Consider the following 24,337-nt stretch of genomic DNA (forward strand, 5'->3'; position numbering starts at 1 on the left):
TAAACAGACAGACAGACAAGGTAAACGTGCAACTCAATTTCAACTTTTACACTTCTAAAAAGAATCTAATTTTAACAAACCGATAATATAAATTATGTTAAAAGGCACCTATTTTACAAGATGTAAGATAAGCCTTTGGTGTCTCCAGAATGTCTGTAAAGTTTCAGCTCAAATACCCATCAGATCATTTATTATAGCCTCCACAATCTGCCTATTTTGGTGTCTGAATACAGTGGAGCTGTTTTTGTAGCCTGTGGCTTTAAATGCAAATCATCTGCTCCTCCCAGCCCACTGTTCTCACGTGCCTGTCTGCTTCTCATCATGCGTTACATTAGATAAACAGCAGTCAGTGATAGAGACGGACACAGATGAAGCTGAAATACAGCTCGTTAGTCAAAATAAAACAAGGAAGTTTAGTTGACGTATTTGTGGTGGTTTATTTAAGCCTTTCTGAAACGATGAGTCTCACACACATTAGCGTTTACTGACACCATGTGACTGTGGTGATTTTAGCGGTTAAGAATTGCGGTCTTTATTACAAACATGCTCTGTTTTAATCTTATAAAACGTATAAAAATCACAGAGAGTTGAGCAGATATTTTAATCTGTTTCTTTGCAAATAATGTTCTGTGGACATGTGTATACATGTTGTTATAGAAACATGGCTCCTGTCAATCAATTCTGTGGGCGGGAAAAACCGCACTCCTACGTCATGTTGTGGTGGGCCTCAAAATCACTGGGATTTGGATACTAATTTAACGTCAGGAATTTTAAAAAAGACACTTGAGTTTATATCACTCCCATATGACTGTGGACACACTATACTACACACACATTTCTGTCCAAACAGCTTACAAAAGTCGATTTCCATCATAGGTGCCCTTTAATTAAATCTGCTACTCCGTAAATTTAAAAATAACTCGTGTAGAAATGCAGTTGTGAATGAATTTATTTCTCTGAATATGACCATATTTTGCATATAACAAAAACATTAGAATAACAGAAACAAAAGTCTAAATGTGAAACGGTTCTGTGCTGTTGCTCAGAGCTGAAGCAGCTTCTTGACAGCCTCTTTATAGCGGAGCAGGTTTTCCTCCGTCTCTCCGTGATTCTTCATCTGGGTTACACTGTTTCTGTACTCCTGAACCTCCGGTTGGTCCAGGAGCTCCTGCGTCTCCTCTGTTCCTCTAATGCCCTTTAGTGTCTCCAGAATGTTCCTCTGTGAAGGACTGTCCTGCCACTCGTACTCCTCCATATCTGCTCGAGTCTTCTCCTCCTCCCACGCCTCGCTTTTCTGGAGAGCACAGCAGAAAATAGATTAAATGCTCATCTTTTAACATATTTGTACAGTATTTTATGTCAGACTGTACATAATCTGTCCGTTACGTAAACACATTAAATCTTTTTAGTAAACTTCAAAATATACAAGAAAAGTCCTAAAATATATTATTTTAGTACAACTGATTTTACTGTTGATGTCTTTATAAATAGTTTGAATTAGTTTTGGTTTCTCCTTTCATTTTTAATATTTCAGGATTTTTGTGTTTACCTTTTACTATTTTATCTATTCATTCATTCATTTTCTTTTCGGCTTAGTCCCTTTATTAATTTGGGGTCGCCACAGCGGAATGAACCGCCAACTTATCCAGCATGTTTTTACGCAGCGGATGCCCTTCCGGCCGTAACCCATCTCTGGGAAACATCCACACACACTCATTCACACATATACTCTAACACTTCGGACAATTTAGCCTACCCAATTAACCTGTACCACATATGTTTGGACTGTGGGGGACACCGGAGCACCCAGAGGAAACCCACGCGAACGCAGGGAGAACATGCAAACTCCACACAGAAACGCCAACTGAGCCGAGGCTCGAACCAGCGACCTTCTTGCTGTGAGGCGACAGCACTACCTACTGTGCCACTGCATCGCCTATTTTATTTATTATTTTTGTTAATTATTTTCACTACATAAGTAAATACATTTAAGTGAGGTTTATTAATAAACTAATTTCGAGAGGATCACGTGCTTATGATTTATCACAGCCGGTCTCGTATTAAGCTAATCAGTATCGTCCAACCATATGAGCCATAAGCTACTATAAATAACCACAGTTTTCAGTCCACCTTATCTTCGTTTGGAAGAAACCCCCCTTCCTCCCCATTCTCCTCCTTAACCTTAGATCGGGCGGCACGGAGGCCCAGTGGTTAGCACTGTTAGCCCCACAGCAAGAACACTGCCAACCCTGGTCCTGCCAGGTCGGTAGGTGTTTCTGTGAGGAGTTTGTATGTTCTCCCCGTGTCCGCGTGGGTTTTCCCCGGGTTCTCCGGTTTCCTCCCATCCAAAAAATATACATCATGCATAACAATGAAACATTTGTCTAGCCCCTTCTTTTTTCCTCACGTGTTCCCTTAGCTACTGCAGACGGGGAGTTCTGAGATCCACCGAGCTCAGGCTCCCCTCTCGCTCTGCAAACGGGAGGAAGCCCCGGGCTCGAGGATCCCTTGAGCTCGGGGCTCTCTCCCGGGACAGCATGCCAAACAAGCTATTGATGAATCATCAGCTAAGTGTGAACTCTTGAAATTAGTTTTAAATCCCCCTGCATTTAATATATGCTGAATGCAGTGTATACACACACACACACACAAAAAGTCCAGAAACATATTAATATACACATTTTTGTAGTATAGAGTAATTATTTATTAGTAGCTTAAACAAGTATTGAATTTCTATTTTTCATTTTTATTGTGATTTTCTAGTATTTTTGATATTTTCTCATTAGTTTTTCCTCTCTCAGTCTGCTTGAGTTCATCCACATGATGATCCATATGATTCAGAAAAAAGATCCAATTGGAGGGACTTTATCTAGTGAGCTTTGTAACATTACAGACATTGTTCATGCTCAAACAGCAATATAGGAAGCATAAAATGCACAAGGAAAGATTACTGTAGAGCTAGACAGCAAGAATGGCAGTGTTTCAGTAATTCTGGCACTATAAAAATACCAGGTTGATCTGTGAAGGACCTACTGTAATGAGCACGACTGCTTCAACTCGATGAGCAGCTCTGATTACCACTGACGCCACAGAACATTCACTTAAACAGACACTCAAATCCACATTTACTGCTCATTTAGTCACTGGCAGGACATCCAATAAGCTTTTCTTAAACTTCAGTAGAACATTAAAGACGATTTTTGGCTGAAACTGAGTCGTAAAATAGAAAAGTCATCAGCTACTGGCATTGAAAATAGTAAAAAAGCAGCACAAATTTGAAGTGAATTGAAATTTGAAGCCCCTCCCCTTTTTTAAATTAGCCAATAGCGTTTTTTGTTTACATCAGATTAGTAACAAACAGACTAACAGCACCATTTCCACCATAACCATATTTGTTTCTCCATTAAATTCTGTGTGGAAATCAAACAGGTTAGATTTTTTTTTTTTTTTTTTCATTACTAACTCAACGTTTTTGGGGGCGCTTTAGATATTAGAGAGCATTTGATTGGTCAGAATTTCTGTTGAGAAGCTGAAGTAGTCATAAAAACAAAGTCTAGTTGTAGCTTGCGTGTTTGCGAAATGTAAAATGTGTTGTTCTGGATAACTTTGGTTGCACGTTTCAGGTGACAAATCCACTAGAGGGCGCTGCTTATTTCTCGTGAATTTGAAATTCATCACTTAGATTACATTTTAATGTACATTTCAGATGGCAAATGCACTAGAGGGCGCTGTTTACATTTTTGCGAGTTTTAAATGCATTACTTAGGGTACGTTTTGCTGTACATTTCAGAAGACAAATCCACTAGAGGGCACTGTTTACATATTTTGCCTATTTGAAATACTTGAGGTACATTTTGTTGTACATTTCAGATGACAAATCCACTAGAGGGCGCTGTTTACATATTAGCAAAAATGCATTATGTAGGGTACGTTTTTTTTGTACATTTCAGATGACAAATGCACTAGAGGGCGCTGTTTACCTATTTTGCCTATTTGAAAAACTTGAGGTACATTTTGTTGTACATTTCAGATGACCAATCCACTAGAGGGTGCTGTTTATTTTTCGTGAATTTGAAATTCATCACTTAGATTACATTTTAATGTACATTTCAGATGGCAAATGCACTAGAGGGCGCTGTTTACATTTTTGCGAGCTTTAAATGCATTACTTAGGGTGCGTTTTGCTGTACTTTTCAGAAGACAAATCCACTAGAGGGCGCTGTTTACATATTTTGCCTATTTGAAATACTTGAGGTACATTTTGTTGTACATTTCAGATGACAAATCCACTAGAGGGCGCTGTTTACATATTAGCAAAAATGCATTATGTAGGGTACGTTTTTTTGTACATTTCAGATGACAAATGCACTAGAGGGCGCTGTTTACCTATTTTGCCTATTTGAAAAACTTGAGGTACATTTTGTTGTACATTTCAGATGACCAATCCACTAGAGGGTGCTGTTTACATATTAGCAAAAATGTATTATGTAGGGTACGTTTTGTACATTTCAGATGACAAATTCACTAGAAGGCGCTGTCTACATTTTTGCAAATTTAAAATACATTGCCTAGGGTACAAGGGTGCTGTTTACTTATTTTCGAATTTTAAATACATTACTTGAGGTACATTTGTTGTACATTTCAAGGTCAAAACCACTAGAAGGTGGTGTTTACATATTTGTGAATTTGAAAACATGGGGTACGTTTTGTTGTATATTTCAGAAGACAAACTCACTAGAGGGCGCTGTTTACATTTTTGAGAGTTTTAAATACATTCCTTAAGGTACATTTTATTGTAAATTTCAGGTGACAAACCACTCGAGGGCGCTGTTTACTTGTTTTCGAATTTTAAATACATTACTTGAGGTACATTTGTTGTACATTTTAAGTTACAAATCCACTACAAGATGCCGTTTACATATTTCCGAATTTGAAATACATAGGGTATGTTTGGTTGTACATTTAAGATGACAAATTCACTAGAGGGCGCTGTTTACATTTTTGAGAGTTTTAAATACATTCCTTAAGGCAGTGTTTCCCAACCCTGTTCCTGGAGGCACACCAACAGTACATATTTTGAATGTCTCCCTTATCTGACCCATTAACTTCAGGTTTTGGAGTCTCTTCTGATCTTCTGATGAGTTGATTCAGGTGTGTTTGATTAGGGAGAGGTTGAAAATGTGTACTGTTGGTGTGCCTTCAGGAACAGGGTTGGCAAACACTGCCTAAAGGTACATTTTATTGTACATTTCAGGTGACAAATCCACTAGAGGGCGCTGTCTACACTTGCAAATTTGAAATACATAGGGTACGTTTTGTTGTACATTTCAGACAGCAAATCCGCTAGAGGGCGATGTTTACAATTTTTTGCAAATTTGTCAAATATTCCTTAGGGTACGTCTTGTTGTAGAGAGCGCCAAGTAGTATTGTGGTATTTATTTGATGTTGTGCAAAGTACTGCACTAAAAAATAGTATTCGTCCATAATATGTCCCTGTAAATATCATTAGTGTGAAAAGGAACAAAAGTTGTTGCCATCATACTGCCCCCTAGTGTTCATTTTACCTACAAACTGCAGATGAATGCATGTTTAAGAAAGTTTTTGTTGTTTCACAATAAATGTAGGCTAAAACACGTACATCCAATGAGCCTGTGTTTCATAGAAATCGTCGATCCATATTGGCAGATGTGAGAACACTTACATCATCTAAATATGAACTTTTCATTATTTTCGGAGAACAAAAGTTTCCAGTTTCAGCTTAAAACCTTCTTTAATATTCAAAGAGTCACCTCAATCTTGGTTGACTTGGCAGTGAGTAAATATACATTATTAGGGAAACTAAAACATTGGTTCACTTGAACGATTGCCAAAACGTAAAGCACAGCTCATGTTTAATGAGATCTCCCAGAATCCCTCCTTTCCCCAAGTCTAAATTTTCCCAATTCTTCGATGACAAAAGCGTCTTTGTGCTGGAGCCGCAGGGCCGATAACCCTCTCGCAGTGCAGGTGCTCCAGACTAATGACTATCAATACAAGCCTTGCCCTCCAAAGCCATCCCTATTCCAACAACACTCCATTCCTTCCCTTTATTCGCAGCCGCAGGGCACTACTTACGCAGCGACTGATGGATTGCCTGGTTTCTATGGAGATGAAGGTGGTTTGGTCGGACTTTGAGGATTTGATTACGACTGTTGACCCAAATGATTCAATTTAGCCAAAGAGGCAAATCAAATGGTTTACGACTAATTGATGAGATTGGCCTTTTGCTTGAGAGAATGGGAGTGTAATTGAGGACGCGACTGAAGATGTGGAGACTCTTGCTGGTTTGCTTTTTTAAAGGCCACAAACGGTCATTTAACTGATCTGCTGCCTGATGAAAGCCAAATCTTTGCTTGATATTAAATTGCATCAGATTTTTAGAAGCTATACTGAGACTCTTTCACCATCTGATCAACCCCTGAAAGAAAAATCTTTAGTCCTCTGTATGGGTAAACTACTAAATAAATTAATAGGCAAATATTTATTATTATTTGTTATACATATTCATATATATATATATATATATATATATATATATATATATATATATATATATATATATATATATATATATACATATATATATATATATACACATATATATATATACATATATATATATATATACACATATATATATATACACATATATATATATACACATATATATACACACATATATATATACACACATATATATATACACACATATATATATATATATATATATATATATATATATATATATATACATATATATATACATATATACATACACACACACACACACACACACACACACATATACATATACACACACACACATATACATATATATATATATATTTTATCTTAGCTTTATATTTCTGTTTTTGCCTATTACTTGGTATATTAATATTAATATATTGTTTTAGATAGCTAATTTATTCCAAATTTATATATATATATATTATCTTAGCATTATATTTCTTTCTCTCCCAATTTTTATTTATTTATTATTATTATTTAGATAATAATTTTAGATCTAAATTATTACAAATGTATTTAATATATATTAGATTTTAAAATATTTATACATTTTATTTTAACATTTCTTTCTTTGCTTATTTTTTACATACATTAATATTTATATAATTTTTAGATATCTAAACTATTCCAAGGGTATTTGATTTAAGCAATTACTGACACACACACACACACACACACACACACACTTGAAGTCAGAATTATTAGCCCTCCTTTTGATTTTTTTTTTTCTTTTTTTAAATATTTTCCAAATGATGTTTAACAGAACAAGGAAATTTTCACAGTATGTCTGATAATATTTTTTCTTCTGGAGAAAGTCTTTATTTAGGCTAGAATAAAAGCAGTTTTTAATTTTTCTAAGTCTATTTTAAGGTCAATATTATTAGCCCCTTTAAGCTTTTTTTCTAGATAGTCTACAGAACAAACCATCATTATACAGTAACTTGCCTAATTACCCTAACCTGCCTAGTTAACCTAAGTAACCTAGATAAGCCTTTAAATGTCACTTTAAGTTGAATAGAAGTGTCTTGAAGAATATCTAGTCTAATATTATTTACTGTCATCATGGCAAAGATAAAATAAATCAGTTATAAGAGATGAGTTACTACAACTATTATATTATTATATTAAACTATATATATATATATATATATATATATATATATATATATATATATATATATATATATATATATATGTATATATATATGTATATATATATATATATATATATATATATATATATATATATATATATATATATTAGAATTTTTTATGCCTTTACACAATAAAGACGAAGGTTAAAAGTGCTCATATTTAACCTCTTGAAATCCATCCAGACCACATTAATTCCACAAGCTCTTCCAGTCAACGTGAACACAGTTTGAATGGATTATTGGCAGCTAAATCAGGTCTTGGAGATACAATCGCCCCGAACAATCGTGTGCTTTGTGGCGTCCCGTTCCCAGCCGACGTCACTCGAGACCCCGTCCTGAAGCTAGCAGCACCACTGTGCACGCTATTGTGTTAGCAAAAGGCCAGCGGACACCGTTACACTTCCCAAGCAGGACAGCAAACAAAGCTGGAGCGAGTCTAAGAGCACAGTTACACAAACCCGCTGCCGCAGAGCATGATGGGAAAAAGCACACATCTCCAGCATTTGTTGTGTTTTAGGAACAGCGAGTATTGACACCCGATACGTTTGTGTTTGTTGTTGACCTCGTCTGAATCCAAAAGGTCACGTTTTTCGCTCCTCAAAGACGTGTTTTACTGCAGCTCATCTGCGTCTGAAGCCTTCAGTTTGCCCACTCGGAGAAGTTCAAGTGTATACATTACAGCTTAATCTGTGTTTTAGCGAAGAGCACTAGCTAATGATGCTGGCTCAACAAAGCTAACATGCTGATCTCCTGTGATTATTGTATGCTAACAATGTACTAAATCATCCTAGCAACGTTATCAGTCTGCTAAATCATGCTAATGATTGTAAAATCATGTCAGCAACGTTGACGTCTTAAAATTTGCTAGTAACATTCATGTTAACATACTAAGATCTTAAAACATGTTAGCAATGTGTTAAATCACGAGAATGTGATAAATCATGCTAAAACACTTCTTCAATTATGCTAGCAACAAATGCTAAATCACGTTAGCTTCCTGGTGAACCATAAACAATCTAAAAAGAAGCTAATTCTCGCTAATGTGCTACTTCAGGCTAACAAAATATTTTAAAACGTATCTCCTCTGAGAGTTTTCAAGCTATAACCAGCAAACTTTGAATATACCTTTAGATACTTCTAATTAGCGCAGCTATGTCTTTTCAAACTGATCCGAATTACGGTTTTTGTTAAATAGTCGATTAAAATTACACAAAAATCATTTTATTGAGCGAATCACAACTTCTATATATACAGTATTTAAGCTAATACTAGCAATACTTAACAGCTATCCAAGAAAAATCATGCTAATTTACGTTAGCAATGTACTAAATCATTCTAGCAATATTATCAGTGTGCTAAATCGTGCAAAAAACAAAACCTGCTAGCAACATGGCTAAATGTGTTACCAATATGCTAAATAACGTTAACAAATCTAAATTATGTTAGCAACATGTACAACAATGTTAAATCAAGTGAATGTGATGAATCATGCTATTGATACGCGAGCATACATGATAATCAATACTTAATAGCTATCCAAGATAGACATGCTAATTTACATTAGTCACTGTTTGTGATAATTGTGTGTTAACTATGCATAAAGTCATCCTAGAAACGTTATCAGTATGCTAAGTCATGGTAGTGACTGTTAAACAAAGTTAGCAACATGCTAAATAAAACCAACAATGTTAAATCATGTCAAAAACATGTTAGCAAAGTCTTAAAATATGCTAGTAACATGCTAAATCGAGTTAATAGCATGCTAATATGTTAGCAACATCTTAAAATATGTTATCAATGCTACATCACGTAAGCATGGTAAATCATGTTAACAACTTCGTAAATCATGTCTGCGCTGTGGTTAACCATTTAAATCAGGCTAGTGCTAGCAACATGGTTAAATGTGTTAGCAATATGCTAAATAATGTTAACAATAATAAATAATCTTAACAAAATGTAAACAATGTTACATCATGTTAACAATGTCAAAATATGCTAGCAACTGGCTAAATAAAGTTAACATGTTAGCAACATCATGTTAAAACAGGTTAGCAATGTGCTAAATCATGTAAATGTGTAAAAGCATGCTAACAACTTGATATATAAAATGCTAAACCATGTTAGCATAATGGTAAGCATATAAAGTATGCTAATGACATGCAAAAACCTGTTAGCAACATGCTAAATCATGTTAACAGCATGCTCAATTATGTTAACAACACCTTAAGATGTTAAAAATGTGTTAATTCCTGTGAACATGGTAACCAAGCTAACAACTTGCTAGCAACAAATATTAAACCATGTTAGCATCATGATTAACATCTATATAAAAGTATGCAAGTCACATGCAAAAACCTGCTAACAACATGGTTAAACATGTTAACAATGGCAAAAAATATGCTAGCAACATGCTAAATCATGTTAACAGTGGGTAAATGATAACAGTGGGTAAATGATTTTCATTTTCAAGTGAACTGTCCTTTGAAGAATGTGTTTTATGGCCAACAAACAGACAGAGAGCGGCTCATCTGTGTCCCAGGCCTTCAGTTTGCAGACTCTGAGAAGTTCAAGTGTATAAATTACAGCTTAATCTGTGTTTTATCGAGGAGCGCCTGCTAATTCACCCTCTGTTGTGCTAATGAGGTGAATCATGCGATACTCAAAGGTTACTAATCACTTTTTCAAGTCTCACTTAATTCACAAAAGACACTGTCACATTACATTGGCTGTCAATTACACAACTTTGATCGTGAGCTCAGTGTAAGTGGAGCTGGCTCCAGAGGACAAATATAACGTGAATTATTTATGACTCATTTCATCATGCTGTAATGAGAATCTGCAGGGGCTTTTTCCAATGGAATCTCGCTGTCGGCCAATCAGACGCTTCTATTCAGCCACTGTTTCAACTGTCAAGATGCTCATTGGTCGAGACAGCTGTCAATCATGGACGCAGCTGAAACATCAGGTGGATAATCAGGAGGCTAATTGAGTGATGGTTTGTTGGGAGACATTCAATGGAATGCTCTGGTTTCACCACTAAACGTTTGGCTCAAAATCAAGGTAAGGATTTCATATTTAACTAGTAAACAACTTTATTGAGGAGTGAATTTTTTTGTATATGCCTGTATGAATTTTCAAAATGTGACAAAACTCATATTTGCTAATTAGTCAAATGTATTTCCATAGTAAATATATTTACATTCTTCAAAATATAGTTGTGTTAAAACCATTGATTTCGCATTTTTTTAATGTGTGTGTGTGTGTGTGTGTATGTATGTATATATATATGTTAACAATTTGCTATAATAATTTAACCACCCACATTTTTTGTAATATTTTAAGATTTAATGGTTCTAACACAATATGGTTTCAATTAAAGACATTTTTTTTGGGACAGAAAAAATATATATAACAATATTTGAAAGTCAGGTATCTCTCTCTCTCTCTCTCTCTCTCTCTCTCTCTCTCTCTCTCTCTCTCTCTCTCTCTCTCTCTATATATATATATATATATATATATATATATATATATATCTGCGTGTATCGTGCATATTTATTATGCACACATACAGATACACACCCGTATAAATTTGAGAAAATGTATTAAGATTTATAAATTTTAAATCTAATAGATATTCTACAAATAAGTAAATGAATAAATAAACATATATATATATATATATATATATATATTTATTTATTTATACACAGCGAGTACACACACATTGTTAACACAAACTTTTATTTTGAATGCGATTAATCAAGATTTATTCTTTGTCAGCACTGATCTAAAGGCAGGGCTGTGAAAGTGCAGCATCACAAAAGGTTTATCCTTTACTCATACAACGATTTGATGTGGGACTCGCTCAGGGAAACAGCAGGACCCTCTGAAACATTCAGTACAATACAGCTGACAAATATTCACGAGACATCAAACACTTAAGGAAGGAGAACAGATCCACTTCCACCATTTAATAATCAGATTCCCAACAGAAGTTTAAACAACATTAGCAAGTCAATGACAAAACCACTTTTTATTTTTATAACTAATAATATTCTGCTTTTGCACTCAAAATATAAACATCTAAATAATATTATTTATATATATATATGTGTGTGTGTGTGTGTGTAAATATGTTATATTTTATTAGTATTTTTAATTTAGATTTGTTTTTTCTTATAAAATCTATTTTTATGTAATGTAATGATTATACGAGTTAGCATTAGAATTTAATAAGCATGAAAGCATTTGTGTTTTAAATATATAATGTATTGAACTAATTTTTTTAAATTACCTATTAGTTATTAGTATAATTTTTACAATGTATTATTGATTATAATAAATTTGGGGCGAAATGGGAAAATTAAAAAAAGAATTATAAAAGACAAGTTATATTTACAATAAGCTAATATTATATTTAATTTTATTTGTTATATTATATTTTTAACTGAATATCTTGCAAGGTGAAAAACTTTAGTAAAACCAGAAAAAACCATTTGTTATTTTTAGGTGTAATTTAACCTAGATTTAACAATTTAATCTAGATTTTACACTATACAATATACACTCATTTTAATACACCCTGACAAATGTGATCAGATATAATCTGTAAACACTAAACTGACCTGTAATTAAAACACAATAATAATAATAATAAGGGACATAATAATCTTATTTCAGCGTGTGTTGATGGATGTAAAACTCACCCAGGACTCGTGGTAGAGGACAGTCAGCAGGTACATGGCGTAATCATAATTCTGCTGTCTCAGCGGACAACTAAAAACATACAATAAACATGCATTCAAACAGAAGCAGTGATCTGTTAAACGCTGAAATCTAAATCTTCACATCTCTGACCTGTCTGTGATGATGGTTAATGTGTCTGTTTCTTTACAGTAGCGCTTTTCAGCCAGTTTGATCATCTTCTTTCTGGCGTGATCGTCCAGATTTAGGCTGGAGAGCTTCACCTATAGATAATAAAACACAGTCAGATGCTTTATTAGTTATTTACGCCATAGTATTTGTAGCCCAAGTGCATGCTGAGCAAGAGCTGGAATTCAGATATGTTATTGAGAGTTTCATTTTCGACCAATTAGAGTAGAGTAGACTGTTGGAGGGGGAGGGGTTAGAGAGACCAGATTCTTGCACCAACTGTTTCAGACACAGAGAAAATAGCTGATGGTCCAATCGATTTTATGATCATTTTCCTTCCCTTTTCGGTTTAATTTTGATTGATTTATTATTTTTGCTTTTATTATGTTCATCTTAGATCTGACAGAATATAATAACTCTGTAAATACCATAAATAATACAGATACATGTGTATTTTATGAGAAAATGTGTTCGATGCATGTAAACCTACTGTAGGAATAAGCCTATATTCAGTCAAAAATGTTCCTGAATGGATTTGTTTAGGTGTTTTGTTTAATGAATCATTTGAGTTGAGGAATCAGTGATCCATTTATAAAGCAACCGCTTTATTTTTGTAATAGTCATTTTGAATGAATCATTTGAATGAATAATTCAATAACTCGCTCACTAAGACTTGTCGCCACCTACTGGTATAGTTGGTGTAATATTTATCAATAACAGGCCTAAACCAGCACAAAAACACACTCAACAAAATATTATAATTTAGTGTATCCATATAGTTAAAACAGTATGTGTGTGTATACATTTATACATATATACATGCATACATGCATACATACATGCATACATACATACATACATACAGTATAAAATGTCAAGCTAAAAATTATATACATTAAAATATTTTGTCAACATCACACAAACCTATGATTAAAGTATAGAAACTTTCATTAATAAAATGGAAAGAATCCTGATGAGCATGATCCATAATAGCACATAAAATAAAGGGATATTAAACTAAATTAAATAATAAAGGCATATCAAACGAAATAAAGGGATATAATATATATGCAGGGTTTCCTAGCATGTAAATGGATAGTTACCCAATATTTTCCTGTTAATTTACTCAATCCAAGATGCATTTTTCTTCAGAAGAACATTTAAAGAAGATTTTTAGCTGAGTCTGATTTAATAGAATGGAAGTCAATGGTCGCCTGTTTTTGTCATGTGGATTGTGTTTTGGAGGCTGTGGATTAAAGCTAATACTATTGTAAATATGTTTAATTTCTTGCTTAGATTATTGTTTTGCTTAACAAGAGGTCAGTGTATCATCAGGAGCCAGGGGGATTGATTTGGACTTGTTTGTATGTCTTAATTTTTAATCTCAAAAGTGGGAAACCATTGATGTGCATTATAGAAAAGCAACAAATTCCTTAAACTCTAACGTCCTACTGAGGGAATCAAAAGGCTCCTACATCTTGGATAAAGCGAAAATTAATAACTATTCCTTTAATTCATGAAACCCTAAGAAAGTCACCAACACCTTCAATGGCCTAAGGGTGAATAAAGTAATGTAAAATTTTAATTTTGGGGTGAACTATCCCTTAAAATCAAAGGACACTTAATCCAAAATCACTTCTCAGACAATCAGCATCACTTTAACAGCACTTGGCTTTCCTCCGGTCATCCGAACAAAACTTTTCTGATAAATCTTTATTCTTCCTAATAAAACCCTCAAAATGGACTAATATTTCTGCAGAATTCTGCCCTTAAATTCCTAGCATGTCATATAATATGCTAATAACTGGGTAAACCAAGTTAATGTCATGCTAGATCATGTTAGCAACATCTTAAAACATGTTAGCACTGTGTTAAATCATGTAAACGTGGTAAATCATGCTGAAAACTTGTTAAATCATGCTAGCAACAAATGCCAAATCATGTTAGCATCATAGTAACCATATAAAGCATGCTAGTGACATGCAAAAACCTGTTAGCAACATGGGTAAATGTGATAGCTAATAGCTAAATTAAGTTAACGTCATGTTAGATCATGTTTGCAACATCTTAAAACATGTAATCAATGTGTGAAATCATGTAAACATGGTAAACCATTCTGGTAAATGGCATAGCAACGTACTAAATGTTAACAATATTAAATAATTATAGCAAAATGTAAACAATGTTAAATCATGTTAGCAATATCATAAAATATGCTAGCTACATGGGTAAATGTAATACCTAAATATAGCTCATATATAAATATAAATCAAGTTAACGTCATGTTAGCTACATCTTAAATCATGTCAGCAATGTGTCAAATCATGTAAACATGGTAAATCATGCTAGCAACAAATCATGTTAACATCAGAATACCAATTTTTGATAAAATATGCTAGCAACTGGGTAAATCAAGTTAAGGTCCTGCTAGATCATGTTAGTAACATCTTAAAACATGTTAGCAATTTGTTAAATCATGTCAACATGGTAAATCATTCTAATGCTAAATCATGTTAGCATCATAGTATATAAAGCATGCTAGTGACATACAAAAATCTGTTAGCAACATGGTTAAAAGTGAGACCTGAGTACTAAGTAAATGTTAACAACATGAACTAATTAATTATCACAATGACATTTCATATGCTAGCAACTGGGTAATCAGGTTAACATCATGCTAGATCATGTTAGCAGCATCTTAAAACGTGTTAGCACTGTGTTAAATCATGTAAACATGCTAGAAACAAATGCTAAATCATGTTAGCAACATAGTAACCATATAAAGCATGCTAGTGCAATGCAGAAACTTAATAGCAACATGGGCAAATGTGATAGCTAATAGCTAAATTAAGGTAAATGTAATACCCAAATATAGCTAAATCAAGTTAACGTCATGTTAGCTACACCTTAAATCATGTCAGCAATGTGTTAAATCATGTAAACATGGTAAATCATGCTAGCAACAAATCATGTTAGCATCAGAATAACCATATATGATAAAATATGCTAGCAACTGGGTAAATCAAGTTAACGTCATGCTGGATCATGTTAGCAGCATCTTAAAACATGTTAGCACTGTGTTAAATCATGTAAACATGGTAAATCATGCAGACAACTTGCTATATCAGGCTAGCAAAAATGCTAAATCATGTTAGCAACATAGTAACCATATTAAGCATGCTAGTGACAATGCAGAACCTGATAGCAACATAGGCAAATGTGATAGCTAATAGCTAAATTAAGGTAAATGTAATACCTAAATATAGCTAAATCAAGTTAACGTCATGTTAGCTACATCTTAAATCATGTCAGCAACGTGTTAAATCATGTAAACATGGTAAATCATGCTAGCAACAAATCCTGTTAGCATCAGAATAACAATTTATGATAAAATATGCAAGCAATATTTGTTAACATATGCTAGCAATGACATTTCATATGCTAGCAACTGGGTAAATCAAGTTAACGTCATGCTAGATCATGTTAGCAGCATCTTAAAACATGTTAGCACTGTGTTAAATCATGTAAATATGGTAAATCATGCCAACAACTTGTTAAATCATGCTAGTAACAAATGCTAAATCATGTTAGCATCATAGTAACCATATAAAGCATGCTAGTGACAATGCAGAAACCTGCTAGTTACATGGGTAAATGTGATAGCTAATTGCTAAATATAGCTTAATCAGGTTAACATCATGTTAGCAACACCTTAAAACATAGCAATGTGTTAAACCATGCGAATTAATAGCCTAAGGGTGAATAAATTAATGAACAATTTTGATTTTGGGGTCAACTATCCCTTTAAAAATCAATCAAAGGACACATAATCCAAAATCTTCAACATTTCTCAGACAATCAGCATCACTAAAACAGCACTTGGCCTTCCTCCAGTCATCCGAAGAAACACTTTCTGATGAATCTTTTGTCTTTGAAAACAACAAACCCTCAAAATGAACTAACATTTCTGCAGAACCTTTAAATCCTCCTCCGGGTCGACTAATGAGATCAAACGCAACCCCCAGTGATGTCACTAAGCTCTCTCTAAATAACAGATCGAAGAAAAAACAATGCAACATCAACCATATCTGGGGTTTTCTGGCCATTTCAGTCCAGGGAAAGACCCCGTCCCACCCGGAGACTCATCCTGTAAATCTGCCCTTTGATCCCCTTCACTTCTAGCCCTAATCCAGCGGGATTAACATCAGATGCAGATTCCCACATTGGCAGTCCTAATCTATTTTTTCCAGGCAGATGGTGAGAGATTTATGATAAATAACACATTTCAGATTATAAATAAAGAGAGAGTATATTAAAGTCGTTGAGGTTTTGCTGAAATTATCCTGCATGTCTTCAAAGTAACATGGTTTATGAATGTAGTTTACAAACAAAACTACTTTCCTGTTGTTTGCTCAAGTGCAATTAAATTTGTGATTATTTATCGAATCTCTTAAATAAATTGCTTAATTTTCTTAAAGCAGATAGGTTCCTATTGTTTGCTCAAGCACAAATAAGTTTTATTATTTATTAAATCTAACAATGAAAGGACTAACAATTGACCTGTTGTTTAAAAGTTGATGATTATTCCTTTAAACAGAGCTTTTTATTTTTAACCTAACTCTTTTACGAAGACATAATTTTGTTTAAAAACTATATTTCCGTTGTTTGCTCAAGGACAATTCAATTTGATTATTTATTGATTCTGACAAATGAATGGCTGAATTTTCTTGAAGCAGAACTTATTTTTGGAGTAAAATTTGACCTAGCCATAGCCCTAACCTTAACCCTAAGTAGCATGCTTTATGAACACAAAATATTGTTTATAAACAATGTTCCAAATCAATCACAAATTAGTTTGATTATTTATTAAATCTTAAAATGTTAAAATAAGCTTAATTTTCTTGAAGCAATACTTTTTCTTATTTTTGGGGTGAAATTTAACCTAACCTTAAGTCGCATGTTTTATGAACACTATTTTGTTTATAAGCAGTATTCCCATTGTTTGCTCAAGTGCAATTAAATTTGATTTATTGAATCTCACATAGGGTGACGCTGTGGCGCAGTAGGTAGTGCTGTCACCTCACAGCAAGAAGGTCGCTAGTTCGAGCCTCAGGCGGGTCAGTTAGCGTTAATGTGTGGAGTTTGCATGTTCTCCCTGTGTGGGTTTCCTCCGGGTGCTCCGGTTTCCCCCACAGTCCAAAGACATGCGGTACAGGTGAATTGGGTAAGCTAAATTGTCCGTAGTGTATGAGTGTGAATGAGTGTGTATGGATGTTTTCCAGAGCTGGGTTGCAGCAGGAAGGGCACCCACTGCGTAAAACGTGCTGGATAAGTTGGCGGTTCATTCCGTTGTGGCAACCCCGGATTAATAAAAGGACTAAGCCAAAAAGAAAATGAATGCATGAGTCACACACAAAAACGGCTTCATTTTCTTGAAGCAGAGCTTACTTTGGGGGTAAAATTTGACCTAGCCATAGCCCTAACCTTAATCCTAAGTGGCATGTTTTATGAACACACGATTTTCTTTATAAACGATGTTCCTATTGTTTGCTCGAACACAAATTAGTTTTATTATTTATTGAATCTCACAACAATTGACATGTTGTTAGAAATGAATTCATATATATATATTTTTTTTATTTTGGGGGTGAAATTTAACCTAGCCCTAACCCTAAGTAACATGTTTTATGAACACATAATTTTGTTTCTAAACAGTATTCCCGTCATTTGCTCAAGTGCAATTAATATTTGATTATTTATTGAATCTGACAAATATGAATTAATTTTCTTGAAGCAGAACTTTTTTTTTTTACCCCTTTTTAGGGAGTTTGGTGAAATTTGACCTAGCCATAGCCCTAACCTTAACCCTAAGTAGCATGTTTCATAAATGCATCATTTTTTTTATAAACAATATTCCCATTGGTTGCTTAAGCACAAATTAGTTTTATTAATTATCTGTGAGTATTTCTAGTTATTTTAATTTTTCTGTATAGGCTATTGTGCATGTTTACATGTAAATATTGAACTCATGTTTATAAATAATTATAAACAAAAATAAACAGTTCATCAACATGCTTAATTTAATGACAGGTTGTCATGAGAATAAACTAATTTCATGGCTCAAAGCAATGCTAGTGTAATGGAGCTTTTATAACCATTTTTTTCCCTGTACATTAAAATACAATGTCCATTTTATTTTTTATTTTGTGTGTAAAATAATGTATATATATTTTAATTTGGCACTAAAATGATTCAGTGTAATAATAAATACCAATAAAATCTTGTCAGGAATATTTAGAAGCAAAATCATTTATTGACATTTTAAATAATAAATACTTTCCGTTTATTAATTCAATGATATATTCAATTATCTAATGAATGGGACAAACAGACTGCTGTTGTTCCATTATATATTGATAATATATAATGTTAGTCTTCGTTTACCGGTACAGTTTGGTGACTACATTGACTTCAGTAATTGCCAGTTAAAGGGGCAGTTCCCCCAAAAATTTATATTTACTCACTATTTGCTCAGTCTCAAGTGGTCCTAACCCTTTGAGTTTTTTTGTTCCGTTGAATGCAAAGGAAATATTTTGAAGAATGTCAGAAAACTGTAACCATTGACTTTCATAGTAAGTAATACAACAAAAGTCAATGGTTACAGGTTTCCAGCCTTCAAACTCAAACCGGATTGAAACAAGTACAGGATGAGTAAAGGATGACCGTTTAAATTTTGGAGCTGAAAAATAGCCTAACCATAACAATAGGCATCAAAACAGCATGATATAAAAACACAAGTGTATTAAAATTGCATTTAGCGAAATGGAAACTTCAAAAAGCCACAAAAATAAATCCCTAATAATCCAAGAAAAGGACAAAAACCAATAAAAACACCCAGACTTTCAATGTCTGGATCACAACTTCTAAAATTCTATAATATTCCAGAAATTTCATGACCCCTGAAGTACTGAATTGCATTTAAAGGTATATAAAAATCACACATTCATTGCATTTCAACTTTGACCTACAATATTAGCAAAACAAATGCAAAAACAAATTTAAAAAAATGAAATGCGTACTTTCAGTGTCACGATCCTTGCATCTGGGTTTCGCAGTGACATTCCAGAGGATACGAAATCCTTACTCTGCACTTGTATTGGGAAATGCTCCGTGCATTTCTCAGCAGAGTCCAGCGCAGACGGCCACTCGGTGAGGAACGCTGGACAAACACAACAGACAATATTCACAAACATTTCTCTCATTAGAACATTTACATCAACTAATAAACTTTTTAAAACTGGAGGAATCAAATTTATAGCAAAAAAAGAAAAAGCTCACGTTTCAGCGCCTCGCAGTGCTTCTTAATGGCCACCGGGGTTAAGTGCAAAAAATTAGGAATCTGAAAAACATTGATTAATTGATGCAATTAATAAAACATGTCAATGCATACAGCTGAAGTCAGAATTACTAGCCCTCCTGAATTATTAGCCCCTCTGTATATTTTCCCCCCAATTTCTTGTTTAACAGAGATTTTGTTTCTTCAACACATTTCTAATCATAATAGTTTTAATAACTCATCTCTAATAACTGATTTATTTTATCTTTGTCATGATGACAGTAAATAATATTAGACTAGATATTCTTCAAGACACTTCTATACAGCTTAAAGTGACATTTAAAGGCTTAACTAGGTTAATTAGGGTAAAGTTAGGGTAATAGGGCAAGTCATTGTATAACAGTGGTTTAATCTCTAGACCGGGAATTCTCAAACAGTGGGCCTCAGCGATCCTGCAGGTGGGCCGCAACATAGCTTAAAATTAACGCTTAATTCACTATTATACTATAATTTTTGGATTTAATTATTAATATGCTATATTAAAATGATCGAAATAATGCACTTTCTCCTGTTCTCTGATTGATTACTCCAAACTCGGTGCAAAAGCAACCTCATGATCGTGTCTGCACCTAGTACGAGTAAGTCTGTTCATTCATAAACTACACGTGAAGTTAAAGTGAAAGGCATTCTTTGTGTATTTTTGTGTGAACTATTTAATATATCTGCATAGTCCAAATTAATGAGTGTTAATAAGTTTTTTTTATATAGGATGCGCCCATAGAGGATGACCTAGCGAGGCTCAATGGTGTTTCTGCCATAATGAGCTTCAGACGCTACGGTTCCTGTCAGCGATCTCCCAATAATATCCAGCTGCAAACTCAACCGCCATCAGATCGACGCATTTTAACAGATTTAGGGTGTTTTACTGTATTTTACATTTATCTGTATATTTGTGAATAGTAGATATTTAATAGTAAATATTCAGTCCGTCCAGTTTAAAGCAGAAGCTAGTTTTTGCAATAAAAAAAAAAAAATTATTTTATTTATTTATATATATATATATATATATATATATATACATACACACACACACACACACACACACACACACACACACACACAGGTGGGCCTTCAAAAATTGATCGGAGAAAGAAGTGGGCCCCGAAGTGAAAGAGGTTGAGAACCCCTGCTGTAGACAATCCAAACACACATATTGCTTAAAGGGGGCTAATAATATTGACCTTAAAATGGGTTTAAAAAAAAAAAATTAAAAGCTGCTTTTATTCTAGCTGAAATAAAAGAAATAAGACTTTCTCCAGAAGAAAAACTATTATAGGAAATACTGTGAAAAATTTCCTCACTCCATTACAAATCACTAATAAATTGGCCCTCAGCTGTATATATTTCAATATATATCACAGTGTCAGCATCATGCAGCCGTGGAGTTTCTCACCTTGATCAGTTCCAGGTTGCCATGTTTGGCTGGCGGGACGCCTCTGTTGACAGGATATCCCATCCGCACAGGTAAGGGGACGGCGGAGGGTTTGAAGGATGCTGCGGTGGGATAAACCGCAGTCCAGTCCTGATCCACAGCCATTCGCTCCGCTCGGGGCTCGCCAGCCTGAGTGACACAAAAATGATTTATCATCAAAAATCGTATGAATTAGGGCTGCATGATATTGGAAAATCTAATATTGCGATAATTTAGTTTTTTGTGATAAAGATTGTGATGTGAATAAAGTTTCACAAGATGAATAATTCTATTTAGCAGTTTTCTGGGGAGTCTAACATTATTCAGGTACAGTAATAACAATGCAAAAAATGCTTTTCTTATTTGCATTGTTGTCTTTCTAGTCCGAATATTGGAAAAATTCATAGATAAAGTAAAAATATAGTATTATTTTCACCTTCAAAAGAAAGAACAAGTGTTTTCCTTTAAATTAAGCAAAACGATTTGCCATTATGGTAAGTAAAATCTTGTTTTTGCTTTGAAATGTAGATATTTGGACTAGAAACAAGACAAAAATTCAAAGTTTGCATAAATTGTCTAAATTCTGAATAAATAAATACAATTAATGTTACATCATAATTTTTTGTGCCCAAGTTTTTAAAACTCTCTTAAAATACTCAGTCACAGACCTTAAAAACACATGCAAATGATAAACCTTCACTCTATTATGGTTCAACTTGGTGGTGACTATATATGTATAATCACGTGTTCTTTAGCTCTTTGTCAACTATAATTCAGAGTCAACATTGCATCTCGATGTGATGTGATGTTACTATTGTGGATGCGCACATTGTGATATCGATGCTGAAACGATATATTGTGCAGACCTAATATAAATTACTCAGACACAAACACAAATTGTATAATGATGCAAAAACATACCGGTCTCCTTGATTTCATCTGACCCCGAACACCTTTACCTGCAGCTTCTGTAAACAAAAATTGGAAAAAATTCATCCGCAAAAAAACAACACAATAGGTAGTAGTAGTAGTAGTAGTAATAGTAGTAGTAATAATAATGATTAAAATAAAATAAATAATTATATATTATTTTTTATTTGAATTATTTATTCTAATTGTTGTTGTTGTTGTTGTTGTTGTTGTTGTTACATTTATTTATTTTTCTAGAAACAAATACATACATACATACATAATGTACATTAAGTTATTTATTTTTTGGTCGCCTGTTTATGTATTTTTCATAGACAATAATTTATAAATACTCTGGTACCTATACAAGAAACGTAGTGCCATTACAGTATTGCTATTTAATATTGATATTAGTATTTAAATACCACATTCACTGTTACATATCGTAATAACAACAACATTAACATTAATATTTCTGTCGCTGTCTTTAATTCTGTGAATAGATTAAACAGCAGACTGCGCGCTCTTTACCTCTTTTTGCGGTCACGGCGCTTGTTGAAAGGACGGATGAGACTGAAATCTTCCTGCTGAACGAAATTAAACCTGATATTCCGTTAATATTGCAGTTTATTTTGTATAAGGAGGACAGCGCAGGGTGACTGACGGACGCAGCCATGATGGCAAGTGCCTACGGAAGCCGAAATGAACGCAAATAAAGCGAAGCTACAAATGTGACGAGAGCGCGAACGCTTCTGTCAGTGCACAATTTTGTGTGATATTCGCTAAATATAACACAAATTAAACAATATTTTTGCTTTTGATTTAAAATAGCATTTTAAATGTAGCCTGGAGAGATCAGAAGCCAACTGTGAAGACTAAAACGATATAATATAATAAAATCTCCTTAATAATTATTAAATTAATATTAATTCATATTAATTAATTATTTTATTAATTATTATTAATCCTTAAACTTTAATAGAGACCCAATGAACGTCACACAAAAGACTTGAAATTAGCCTTTTAATGATTTGAACTAGTTTTATTTCTCCCATGTGGCAAGAGACAAACAGGAAATATATATTTGTAAAACTATTTTGGTTATGGAGTTAATGAAATTATTAACGTGAAACATTTGTGACATTTCAACAGGATAATTATTTTTCTAATAAATCTAGGCTATTCTTCTTACTAGCAAAAATGTTTTTACACACAAATGCAAATTATTGTCGGTAAAGCCATCGTTTATTTATTTATGTTTTGTAAATATTAGAAATATTAAGCTTCTTGGACACAATTTCTATCTCCGGCAATGTTAAAGCTGTTAAGTCGACAACTCTATGTGCATCTTTTAGTTAATATATAGTCTCTTTTCTATAATATACAGTATTCTCTGTGACATTTAGCATGTAACGTGACCATTATATAGATTAAATATTACTCGTGACATTTTATTTCTCTTTTTTGGTTTAGTTTTCCTTTGTTCTGTTCTAGTTTTGTTGTTACAATCGTTTATACCTTTCTTGTATACCATTCTTGTTCATTATTCTAAAAAAAAGACAGATTTCAACAGTGTCGTCTGTGAACGCGCATTGACAGACGCCGATGACGCGCATCAGGTGAGCGCGCGCTCAGCATCTCCACATGTGTTTCAGTCACTCCGCATCACAGATAGTAAAGCGCAGCTCCTCATCACTGCAATTAAAGCCATTACTAAAGATAACAATAATGATGACGAAGGAAAAATGACGAGAGACAGAAAGAGACTCCATGGAGCCCTGCTAGAGAGGTAGGCTACTGTTGCTTTAAAAGTTAACTTCGTTGATTACACAGCGAATTACATGACACGTTTTCTGTACATTTTACTGTATAATACTTATAAGTAGACATGTTTTGCATTGTACAGTTTAGAATTGCGTGTGTATTGTTATGTCGAGGTAAATACAGCATTAAAATGATTATTAATTATTTTAAGAGACGTGGATATTGTGAAAATAAATGCCGTAAGATGAATTATGATTAATTACC

At 33.7% G+C, this 24,337-nt stretch overlaps 1 protein-coding gene across 1 annotated transcript; it reads right to left on the minus strand.

Annotated features, from left to right (window-relative positions):
* Positions 1-931: 931 nt before the first annotated feature.
* Positions 932-22,987, minus strand: mrps35 (mitochondrial ribosomal protein S35). Its single transcript, XM_056452408.1, has 8 exons — positions 22,841-22,987; positions 22,322-22,368; positions 21,383-21,550; positions 19,932-19,992; positions 19,673-19,812; positions 12,579-12,688; positions 12,428-12,497; positions 932-1,294 (listed from the first exon to the last, which is right to left on the minus strand). Exons 1-8 carry the CDS (start codon positions 22,983-22,985, stop codon positions 1,043-1,045), a joined length of 993 nt encoding a protein of 330 aa, XP_056308383.1. The 5' UTR covers positions 22,986-22,987; the 3' UTR covers positions 932-1,042.
* Positions 22,988-24,337: the final 1,350 nt, after the last annotated feature.

This window comes from Danio aesculapii, chromosome 25, assembly GCF_903798145.1.
Source record: "Danio aesculapii chromosome 25, fDanAes4.1, whole genome shotgun sequence".
In the NCBI taxonomy this organism is placed as follows: domain Eukaryota; kingdom Metazoa; phylum Chordata; class Actinopteri; order Cypriniformes; family Danionidae; genus Danio; species Danio aesculapii.